Genomic DNA, 12,412 nt, shown 5'->3' with positions numbered 1-12,412 from the left:
GGTTTAAGATCAGGGTTTCCCCTCTCCTAGGTGAGCTGCCAACCACGGCTGACGAGCCCCGTCAGCCCAGAACGTCTGATTTTAAGGCAGCAGGAACTCACCTTTGCGCCTTCTCCTGTCAGTAGAAATGGCTCCGGTGGGCTTAATAACTAAGCCACACGTGAAGGCCAGGAGCTGAACTTGGTAGTCAGAGGCAATTTGAGACACACAAATTGACTTTTGTGACGCAAATCATCAAATACATCATGACGTAACTTCCACAATTCTCGAGAGCAGAGGATCCACCATCAATGCACAAAAGAAATCTTATCCATATCAGCTTTAAATGATCACGCCTTTACTTTGTATCCACACTCGGTCAGGATCTGACATGCCTTCTAAATGCTTAAAATTACAAACATAAATGTTTTAGCTGTTTGTGATAACAAAGCCCTCTGGTCCCAGGAATAAGTCTGGAGAATCTCTTTTAGACCTCCTCCAGTTCTAATCTACCCTTAAATAAGGGAACCAAAACTCAACACAGTATTCCAGGTGTAGCCTCAACAATGCCCAGCAAAATTATAATAATATTTCTCTATTTATGAACTCCAATAATAAAAGCTAAAATGTCACTGCCTACTTAATTACATGCTGCAACCTATATGCCAACTTCTTGTTTCTTGCAGAAGCACACCTGGATCCTCCAAAGTCAATCTGCAGTCTCCTTCCATTTAGATAATAGTATACTTATTGATTCCTTCCTTCAAAGTGCACAACCTCCTCAAGTTTTCCTGAAGGTCATTTTCTTGAATTACTCTAGCAAATTTGCCAAACATGATTTACCTTTCAAAGGCATGTTGACTCAACTTGTTTGCATTAAGCTTCTCAATAACTGATTGTCTCTTCTTCCTCATTTTTTTACACCCTGCACTCTCCCAACAGATGTTATGCCAAATGCTTCACACTTCTTGGCTCCAGTTATTTTTGAAAAAGGCTGCTGACATTTGCAATTTGCACTGGTCACCTCTTACCGAATTGCTCTCGAAAGTCATTTTGTAAGAAAACCTAGAAGCCAAACTGCATGCAGCTATGTATAGATAACAATGGCTGACTAATCTTTTTTTGGGCAAGCACTATACCTGACAAATAAATGCTGGCTGGGACACTGGGAGGAATCACTGCTCTGCCCTGAATGATCGAGTCAAAGCATCATTTCACATTCTCCAGAAATGGTGAATGGTATCACTTCTTTCTAATATCTCATCCGGAAACAGAAGCTAAAAACATTGTCATAATTCTCTGCACTACGCCAAAATGCCTGGCTGTGTTACAGTGCTAGCCTTTCTGAAGTAATGTTTGAACTTCTAACTTACAAAAGACAATCCTGAGTTCATGAGACAATCTGACACTCTTATTTAAGTCTTACGGCACAGAAAAGGTTCATTCAGCCCACCACATTACTATCAAGTACTCATCTATATTATCCCATTTAAATGAATTTGGCTCATAGTCTTCAGTGCGCTGCCAATTCAAATTCTTCTCCATACTTTTGAAATGTTGTGCGAGTTACCTGCCTCTACCTCTCAGGTAGCGTATTCCAGATTCTACCTGCTTTCTGGTTGGAAAAGCTTATTCCTCAAGTTTTCTCTGAACCTCCCACCACTCATCCCAAACCAACAGTCTCTATTCTTGGACACTTGTGCTATTTTGAGAAATGATTCCTCCTATCCAAACCCCTCACAAACTTCCAAGGAAAAATAGCAAACCTATCCAATTGTTCCTTATAAATTGAACATTCTATCCCAGAAATATCCTGATAAATTTCCTATGCATACTCTCCAAATACAACCATGCCTTCCAATTCTGTGTGTACAGAAACGTACATAATAGTCCAGCCATGGCCTAAACAATGTTTTATAAAGATAGAACTCAAAGGAGTACAGGACCTTCAGCCCGCAATTTTGTGCAGAGCATTTTACCCTCAAGATTATCTATTCCTTCCCTCCCACGTACATAGTCCTCCATTTTTGTTTCATCCATGTGCTTAAGAGTCTTCTAAATGTAATATATCTGTCTCTAACACACCCCTCCCCCGGCAGCACATTCCTTGCACTCACTACTCTGTGTGAAAAAGCTACCTCTGACATTCCCCCTACACTTTCCACCGATCAGCTTAAAGTTATGCCCCCCCCCACCCCCATATTAGCCATTTCCGCCCTGGGAAAGTCTCTGGCTGTCCACTTCATCTATGCCTCTTATCATCTACACTCCTATCAAGTACCCTCTCATCACCCTTCACTCCAAAGAGAAAAGCCCAGGCTTGTGCAACCTATCTTCATATGTTCTTTAACCCAGGCAGCATCCTGGTAAATCTCCTCTGCACTCTCTCTAATGCCTCCACAGCCTTCCTATAATGAGGGGAACATAAACTGGGTATAAAGCTGCAATATTACCTCACAGCTCTTGAACTCAGTTCCCTGACTAATGGAGACCAACACACCACGCACCTTCTTAACCACCCTATCAACTTGCACAACAACTTTGAGGGATCTATGGACATTGTCCTCAAAATCCCTGTTCCTCCATGCTGCTAAGAATCCTAAGACGTGCAATAATCTCTCAGATAACCAAAGCCCCAGCTAATGAAAGCAAATATCCCATATACCTTCTTCATCATTGCGTGAATGTGTGCTACCACCTTCAGAGATTTTTGGGCTTGAACACCAAACTTCCTCCGTTCCTCAGTATTCCTACCATGCATTGTTTAAATAATGTAGATCTACGCGGAATAATTGCGAACACAGGATTGCAGATTGAAGTCCAAAACTGGCACATTTCACCTTAAACTGGATCTAGGACAATTCAAGATCCTCATAGATTTCTGAAGTCAGAAATGATTAATCTTCACATGCACATCTCCAAGGCTAAAACACTTATCTTTAACTTATATTTTAAATTAAAAAATATCTATGTAAACATCTCTTCCTATAACTACAACCATAGTATAAAAATGCATCCACGTTTGTCAGAGAAATAAACAAAAAGCACTGATATTCAGTTTATCAAATTAAAACTAGCTGCATGCCTTTAAATGGTTATTATATTCTCAATGGGGAAGTTCAATAAGGCCTTACTTTTGGCACCAGAGTAAGTACACAGATCTGCCAATTTTCTTTTAAATCAAGATGCTAAAAGGAAAAGTGCCAGAAACACTCCGTAGCTCAGAAGGCATAAAGCTGTCATCATGTGCCATGTTGTATGATGTTGATCATGGTTTATGTGCATGATAGTTCTTGGCAAATACTACAGAAGCGGTTTGCCATTGCCTCCTTCTGGGCAGTGGCGGGTGACCCCAGCCATCATCAATACTCTTCACATATTGTAGTATTACCACAAATAAATTGACAAATAGTAAGATGCATTTACAAAAATTGGACTGTATAATGATTTTGCCATGATGAGAAGGTGGTAGGGAATTCGGTAGTCTCATGTCCAGGGGAAGAAACTGTTTCCCATCCTAACAAGTCCATGTTCTCACGCCACAGTACCTCCTGCTTGGGAGTTTATAGAGATTGTTGGAGGAATGTGAGGGATCATTGACAATGTTTTCAGGGAATGATATGTTGTACTTCTAGGTCGCTTTGCTCTACAACAGTCTCCACAACTGGACAAGACCTGCTCTGGCCTAACTTCCCAAATGCCACACTTTGCATTTGTCCACATTAAATTCCATCTGCCATTACTTGGCCCACTCCCCCATGTGATGCAGCATCTGTGGAAAATTCTAGATCAGATGGGCAGAGTAATGGTGGTAGAAACTGATAAAATAGGGACAATTAAAAGATTACTTATGGATGTAAGAAAAATGGAGGGAAATGGGCTGCATAGGAGAGGATAGGTAGATTGTGATGTAGATTTATATTGGCAGGCACACCATCATGGGCCAAAGGGCCTGAACTGTGCTGTAGTGTCCTATGTTCTATGAAAGAGAAGCAGATTATTTCAAGAATGTTCATTTGTTCTCTCTCCACTGATAGTTTCTGGAATTTTTGATCAGAGAGCCTATCAAACTGGGAACATGTTGTTGACCAGCCCCATGCCATTGCCTACACTCAAGAACCAACTGAAAGCTCCTGGTAACTTCCATATCCAAAGGTCAAATCACCACTGGCCCCAAAACGGAAAACAAAATCAGGTCATTTGACCCATGACGTTAACAGAATTAACATTGTTCAGCCTAATCGCTCTAACTACGACCTTGTTGATGGTTGCCCATTTACTTCCAGGTGCAACGACGTTCTCAAACCTCCCCTCTTCCCCTGCGACACTATAAACTTTCTACTGCAAGTTGGCTTGGCTTCAAAAACCACCGAAGCACATCCACCCCTTGGATAAAGTGGGATGGGTAAATCTGGTAAGAGAGACAAAATGCGGGTCTGCGCAGCTCCTGGAGTGATTTGGCGGGCGGAAAGCTACAGCTGGGGGGGAATGCTGCCCGACATGGGACTCACCTGTCTCCCGAACGGGGGGAGACGTCTGTTGACAATCGGGCGACCGCCGAGCGGACATCTTTTTCCCTTCTCCTCCGCAGCGCAGCCTCTCGCCTCTCCCCTTCATGCGTCCTCGTTTGGGCCGACAGTGAGCTTCACCCTCCCCCCTCTTCTTTCCCATATATATTTATGCACGTGTAAGTGGCGGTTGGAAATGCAGCCAAACTCCACATGAGCGGGTCCCCTCCCGGGGGGTGAGAGGAACAAACACGGCGCCGTCGGCAGGCACGGTGGACGCGCTCCCGAATATCCTTTCTCCAGCAGGGAATCACAACACGAGTTGGTTTCTCGGTGGCCGACAGCGTGCTCAGAAAATAATGAGACACGGAGGCGTTTCTTCCACTGGGGCGGAAGCACTACATCGGGAGGAAAATAAAGAAAGAGAAAGCTGTGTGCGTGACGGTGCTACATTGCGGAAGGAGGTTCTGCTCCGGACTTCCTGAGAAGCGGTCGTGACCCCCATCCCGGCTCAGCTTCTCGCAGGGAAACGCATTACTCATTCGCCTGAGGACTCGAGCTGGACTACTTTTAAAACAAAAGAGGGGAGAAAAATCTCCGATGATCGCCGGAGACGCGGGCACACAGTCACGCTGTTACCCGGGCTTGATGTATCCTTCGCCGCCACAATGTTACCAGTTGTAACAGGGAGTTTGAGTTTGACTGGGGTTCTATTGCGTCATAATTAGCGGTGGTTGGGAACAAGGGGGACCTTCCGGTCCTTAACGTTACGTCTGTTGTCAACTGTTTAGCACCCGATCACGATCTCCAGTGTCAAATTCCGCTGGCCCTGGACCCATCCCCCTATCGCTAACCCACACCGCCCCTTCGTTCCTTCACCAGCGGCCTGCATCCCACCAGCACGTCCCTCTGTCCCCGTTCACTGACCCACAACTTCCCTGCTGCCTTTTTCCAAGCCTCCCTAGCACCGACCCTGCCCCGCCAAGCCACATCAACCGCTTTTCCTCCGTTCACTCAGCCACCCCTCCGACCTCTGAAACGCCTGGAATATTGAAAGGCCTAGACAGTGAACGTGAAGAGGAAGTTTCCTGTAGCGGGGATGTCTAGGCCTCGGAATAGAAGGCTGTACCGTTAGTACTGAACTAAGGATGAATTTCTTTACGCAGAGGGTGGTGAATCTAGGGAGGCCATATCATGGATATATTTAAAGCTGAGGTGGATAGATTCTTGATTAGTAAGAGTGTCAAAGATTACAGGAGAATGGGGTTGAGAGAAATGATATATCAGAATTGATGGAGTGGCAGAGCAGATTCAGTTCGCTAAATGGTCTAATTTTGCTCCCGTGTCTTAGTCTTTCTTCCATATGTTCTAATGATCCACCCCTCAACCTTCTCTGATCACCAACTTACCTCTCCAGTTACATCCACCCCCCCATCACCTCACCCCATCACTAATCCACCCCTCCACAGCTATTTCCACCCTCCATTATCCCACACTTCAGCTACTTCCTCCCACCAATAATGTCCTAAACTCTTTAGAGTCCGGTCTTATTATCACTGACGTGTCATGAAATTTGTTGTTTTACTCCCACTCTCCACCCTACTGTCCCTGTGATCTGCTCCCACCCTGCACCCCACTGTCAACATAACCTACTCCCACCCTGTAAGGAAAGAGTTAAATTTGATTCCTTGGTGCATGCTACAATGTGTGAGACAAAATGTGCTGATGGCCTGTTTTCCCCATTACTGACCAATGTTTTGTCTCCATTTTGAATGAATTAGGTGAAAAAATGTTTTCCTCTCACACTTGCCAAACTTTTTTAAGTTGCGTCTTGGCCAAAGGTTGGGAGAGATTTTTTTTTAAATGGGGGTCTTTAAGGTTATCAAAAGGGGCAATTTGTTTGTGCAGGTAGGGAATCTTCTCTTGGGCTAAGAGTTGGAGACAGAAAGACATTGGAAGACAGAGGCTGGCAAAGCTGTTGGTCACTTGAAGATTCTGTGGTGTGGATAAGTATTATTTTGTCCCTTTACGTACCTATTAAAGCATTTTTAATACATTGCCTCTTTTGTTTGCAATCGCCTCTTGCTGCTAAATCAGAAAAAGAAAAGGAATGAAACTAAACTAGTTTGCATTGCACATTGTACCCATAACCGCTTTCACCCTTCATCCCACTGTCCCCATGACCTGTTTTCACACTAGACTCCACTGCCCCTGTGATCTGTTCCTGCCCTGTGCCCCTCTGTCCCCATGACTTGCAGTATTTTGATGCAAATTAAATAGCCGATAGGAAATGCATATTGGCTTTGCTGAGTGCATTGGATTTAAAGGCATATAATTTGCTTAGAAGTTTGACTGTACCAACCAAAACAGCTTTGTTAATATTGTGAAAGCAATGGAGGATCATTTAGAACTGAAACCATTGAAGAGCGCTTTAGGTTTCATAAGCAGAATTGAAGAGCATTGTCAGTTTGGTAGTGGGCTTAATGATCCACTGAGAGATCATTTAGTTTGTGGAATCTTACAAGAAAACATTCAAAAACTGCTCTTAACTGAGGCAAACACATTTAAAAGAGCAATTGAAATAGCTGTATCAATGGAAACAGCAGGTAGAGATGCAATTGAGTGCAATTGGAAATGAAAGTGAGAGTGTACAAAATTGAATGTCTAAACAGAAAGTGGCCTGGCCAAACAAATTGTGTTACTGTTATGGCAGGGTCTCACATTCACCAGACCAATGCAGGTTTAAAGTTGAAACTTGCAGAAAATGCAGCAAGGTAGGACACACACAAAGAGCATGTCAGGCAGACAAAAAATGGACTATGCAGGGAAGAGTAAAAGATTAAAAAATCAAGTTGCACTTTCAAAAACAGCACTAATCTGGATGCTGTTGATGAAAAATCTGATAAAGATAAAAGTGACACAGGACTGGATAGCCTTCATGCCAGATATGGCAATCAGACCCAAGGGCTTTTCGATTCACAAGATGGACTGAACAGCTGATTCGGAAATGGCAAAAGGTAGAAGTGTGTGTTTCATGGTAAACTCTGTGGTGCTCTGATATGGCAATTTTGCTGAGCCTTGTGTTGCCCCGACATAGAGCACAAATGCCGTCTGTTCCAATTACCCAGGGAGTTCTCATCTGTGACCCTGACCGAGCTTATATGCCACCAGCAGCCGACTGTAATCAAGCACTTGAGATACTGCACAATGCTGTCTCCAGACAAGAAGCTGTCCATCCTGGCTTATTTCAAATCATAATCAGGGACTTCGACTAGGCTTGTTTGAAGATATCCCTGCCCAATTACCATCAGCATATAACCTGTAACACCAGAGGTCCCAACACACTAGACAACTGTAATACTAAGAGAAGGAATGCCTCCTGTTCCATGCCAGATCGCATTTCAGGAAAACTGATCACTTGCCTGGCCTCCTACCTGCATATAGACAGAAGCTAAAGAGCAAAGCTCCAGAGATTAGGACAACAGGAGGCAGAGGTCTGGCTACACTGTTGATGTGTTAAGAAGCCTCTTCGCAAGGATTGGTGTTCCAGAACACCTAGTCAGTGACATGGACTACAGTTGTTGGTGGAACAGTTTGTCATTCCTGGAAATGAATGGGATAAGGCATGTTACATTTACCACCCAGCCACAAATGGTTCACCCAGAGTTTAAAAAACACCTTGAGCAATGTCAGCAGAACACACTTCACAAGCACTGAGACAGAAGCTTGCCTGTTTCCTCCTCGTTCATCGTAATGCAGCACACTCCACAACCAGCAATTCACCCACTATGCTGTTCCTGGGTCGTCCCTTGTGTTTGCGCTTGGATCTCCTCAAATCCAATCTCAGAAGGAAGATGCAGGACAAACAGCTGGGGCCAATTGAAGGCTCCTGAAGCAAAACAGTTTGATGCATGTCCAGGAGCAGAACAGTCCTGGCAAGGGACTACAGAGGTGATCAAAAGTGAGTACTCAGAAAGATTAAGGTCAGAACTGGACCACTCTTCTACACAGTGGAGATATCATCTGGAGACGACACATCAATCAGTGGAGGAAAGTAGAGTCAATTGTTCGAGAAGAAAGGTGGCCAGAGGAGGCCCCAGAACTGACATTGTTTCAAAGCCACAAGATTTGCCTGCAAAGCAGAGTGATCTCCCTTGACAGGAAAGATGTTGTCCCACAAGAGTAAGAAATCATTTGAGCGAATAAATCTTAAGGGTTGAATGTCCATCATTCAGGGTCGACCATGCACATTACGTTCTTGCTGTTTAGATATGCAAACCTGGGCAGTAGAATATAGAGGGTAAGCTGTTGACCATGTAGCAAGCCCCCCCCCCCCGCCCATGCATCAGATGAACCCAAAGAAATGGCAGAGACCGACACAATTCGTCACAAGCAGCATCACAGGAATTGCCATTCAGCATTGAGCTCAATGTAGGACTGATTTAGGGACTCCAGCTCCAGATTTTTCCTTTAGTGGGTACAGCTGCAAGGCAGCAGAGGTTTGAGGTCAGTTTTCCTTCTCGTAGATGAGTTGCCAACTACAGCTAACGAGCCCAACCTGCCTGAAGTAATTGGTTTTAAGGTGCCTGTAACCCGCCTTCGCCCCTTCTCTTGTAAGTAGAAACAGTTCCGCCAGACTTGGTAGCTAAGCCACACCTGAAGGCCAGGTTGGTTCTCAGAGTCTATTTGAGGCACACACAATTGGGAATGTATGAAAGGTGGTAGGAGCTTGTCCCCATTACCATCTTAAGGCTATAACAACCTTAAGGAACCAAACATCTCAGAAATAATTGAGTAATATTGTAAGTATATTGTCTGATTAAGCACTCTTTATTGTTTAAATAATTCATTGTGGGTTCTATGTAAAAACACATGAATTACATACGTTTTGATACTACTACGTGATATGTGCGCTCCTCACTCAAGGTAAAAATGAAGTTAGACTCACATTATCAGCTCCCTTGTTTTCCTTTCAATTAATTTCATGTTTTGGATTTACAAAACATAACAGATTTTATAACAACACACATCAAAGTTGCTGGTGAACGCAGCAGGCCAGGCAACATCTCTAGGAAGAGGTACAGTCGACGTTTCAGGCCGAGACCCTTCATCAGGACTAACTGAAGGAAGAGTGAGTAAGAGATTTGAAAGTAGGAGGGGGAGGGGGAGATCCAAAATGATAGGAGAAGACAGGAGGGGGAGGGATGGAGCCAAGAACTGGACAGGTGATTGGCAAAGGGGATATGAGAGGATCATGGGACAGGAGGCCCAGGGAGAAGGAAAAGGGGGGGGGGGGAACCCAGAGGATGGGCAAGGGGTATAGTCAGAGGGACAGAGGGAGAAAAAGGAGAGTGAGAGAAAGAATGTGTGTATATAAATAACGGATGGGGTACGAGAGTGGGGTGGGGCATTAGCGGAAGTTAGAGAAGTCAATGTTCATGTCATCAGGTTGGAGGCTACCCAGACGGAATATAAGGTGTTGTTCCTCCAACCTGAGTGTGGCTTCATCTTTACAGTAGAGGAGGCCATGGATAGACAGGTCAGAATGGGAATGGGATGTGGAATTAAAATGTGGTTTTATAATCCAAGTTTGAGGTTGCATTTGAAATGTTGTAACCATAAGAGATTCTGCTGGGAATCCAGGGCAACACACACAAAGTTCAGGAGGAACCCAGAGAGTCAGTCAGCATTTATAGAGAAGAATAAAAGGCAACGTTGCTGGCCGAGGCCCCTCATTAGTACTGGAAAAGAAGGGGGCTGAAGCCAGAATAAGAAGTGGGAAGGAGGAAGGAGTACAATCTGGCAGGTTTTCATAAACACAGGAGATTCCGGGAATGCTGGAAATCTTTCATAAACAACCGGCTGGCTTGTACTCCTTCCCCTCCCCCCAGCTGCTTATTCTGACTTCTTCCCTATTCCTTTTCAGTGCCGATGAAGCATCTCGGCCCAAAATGCTAACTGGTTATTCCTATTTGTACAGTACATACTATCTGACTTGAATTCCTCCAGCATTTTGTGTGCTTTTGAATGTTGTGTTCAGCTTCAGAGGGATGCGGGCGAAATGCAGGAAAACATGACTAGCTGAGAAGGGAGCCTTCGTCACCATGGATGACTTGGACCAAAGGCCTGTTTCCATACTGTTTGACTCTGGACATGAAACTGATTTTTGCAACTGTCCAAAAGATCTCTAACCTATTATCATGTTTCATTGTTTTTTTATGACAGGCAGCTGTATAAAGATTTATCCTTGTCAAAACTACATATCACCTTTGCACTTTATTTGTCATATTACGTACCCCGTAACTGGGTTGCCAAACCAGCAGAAATGGACCACTCAGTTGGAGTCTGGATTACTGGAACTAAGAAAGTTTTATTAAAGAAATAAGCAACACAGTACTCTAATAGTAAGGATATAAATGCAACAGGTTAGCAATGAATAAACACACATGTATACAGAACTAGGATAATAGGATCAATCAAGCTCTATCGCAGTCTAGGGGTAAATGACCAGTTTCAAAGTGACACAAAGTTCAGTTCAATTGAGTTCAGTTCAGTTCACAGTAATCACTGCTGTGCTGTGGGGGAGAGAGAGAGAGAGCGCGAATGAATATTCAAATCGAATTCCAAACAGACCTTCGATATTCCTCACAGTCAGCTTTCGGGCGAGCCCTTTGTAATGTCTTCTGAGGTCACCGACTGTGACCCCTCCATTCCAGATACGATCGTTCCTCTGCAGTGAACCTGGCACCCAGGCAAGGGCGGACACACACCAGGTTCCCGCCGATCGTACCTTTCCACCCTGTGCGTCTATGGCTTGGTCCCACGATCAGCCCTCCAAAAACTCCCACAGACTTGTGGGAGGTGCACCGCTTCCAGGGTCTCGTTACCTCATGGTGTCATGTGTCCCCTGCCTTAGCGAACCTGTCCCTTTTTATCCCCCTGCTGGGGTATCGCCTGTCCATCACACTTCAAACAGTTCAGGGTTCAAAAAGGAGCCGATCTTGACAATTCTCAGACTGGTGTCTCCTTCCGTTAAACTCTCTCATCCCTTCATTAACATTTCCAAATGCCACTCCATTGTCTTCCTTATCTCTCTTTCTCCTGAAGACAGGTGGCAGATCAACTGCTGATCCCACTGGTGCCAGCACAGGACAGTTAACATCTTAGTCTATGTGTACTTTTTGTAACCCTCTTTCGTCACAGTCATAACATTGTTTGGAAAGATTGTTAGGTCAACAGGAAATAAGATGTGAAAAGAAATTGATGTCATGTACAAGATTCATAAATACACACATGTTTAAATATGTTACTTGCCTACTAAATATACAAAAGAAGGCATTATTTACTATTGAAATACCTTTGCTGACAGTATTTTAAAAAAACACATATTGAAAATCTAAAGGAGACCATACAGAGAAAATTGTTCTGTCAGTGACAGTGTTAATCAAAAGTGAACATGATAAAGTAAACACTTTTTTTTCTAGGCACATCTCCTTCACAACTGAATACTGTCCTGTTCAGGCAATAGGCTGCTTTTTTCAAAAACTCCACCATCATCAGGTCAAGATGCTTTAATTCCACTGTGGATGATATTGTTCAAAAACAAAACATGTCATCTCTTAAACACAAGAGATTTAGCAGATGCTGGAAACCTTGAGGGGTGGTGAATTGGTAGAATTCAATGCCAAGTCACTGGCATATTTAAAATGGAGGTTGATAAGTTCTTGATTAGTAAGGGTGTCAAAGGTTACTAGGAGAAGAAAGAAGAATGGGATTGAGAGGGAAAGTAAATCAGCCATGATCGAATGATGGAGCAGACTCAATGGGTCAAATGGCCTAATTCTGTTCCTATATCTTATTGTCTAGCACACAAAATGCTGGAGAGCTCAGCAAGCCGGGCAGTATCTATGGAGGGGAATAAAGAG

General features: G+C 43.9%; 1 protein-coding gene and 1 long non-coding RNA gene across 4 annotated transcripts in view; one reads left to right on the top strand and one right to left on the bottom strand.

The window, feature by feature from the left end:
- Positions 1–5,198, bottom strand: part of LOC140186944 (uncharacterized) — a 132,940-nt gene extending 127,742 nt beyond the window's left edge. The window contains exon 1 of one of the 3 annotated variants that reach the window (XR_011882977.1): positions 4,491–5,198. Coding sequence is in view for 1 of the 3 variants with exons in the window: in XM_072241756.1 (XP_072097857.1) it covers positions 4,491–4,650 (160 nt within the window). In the remaining 2 variants the exon portion in view is untranslated. The remainder of the gene's footprint in view (positions 1–4,490) is intronic. The other 2 variants (XM_072241756.1, XM_072241758.1) reach the window with 2 other exon arrangements.
- On the top strand, positions 4,466–10,720 carry LOC140186945 (uncharacterized). Its single transcript, XR_011882978.1, has 3 exons — positions 4,466–8,669; positions 9,499–9,618; positions 10,528–10,720. It is a non-coding gene; the product is annotated as an uncharacterized lncRNA (long non-coding RNA).
- The last annotated feature ends 1,692 nt before the right edge of the window (positions 10,721–12,412 follow it).

Source organism: Mobula birostris, chromosome 23 (assembly GCF_030028105.1).
Source record: "Mobula birostris isolate sMobBir1 chromosome 23, sMobBir1.hap1, whole genome shotgun sequence".
In the NCBI taxonomy this organism is placed as follows: Eukaryota; Metazoa; Chordata; class Chondrichthyes; order Myliobatiformes; family Myliobatidae; genus Mobula; species Mobula birostris.
The sequence above is the reverse complement of the archived record's forward strand: the minus strand, read 5'-3'. Positions and strand labels throughout refer to the sequence as shown.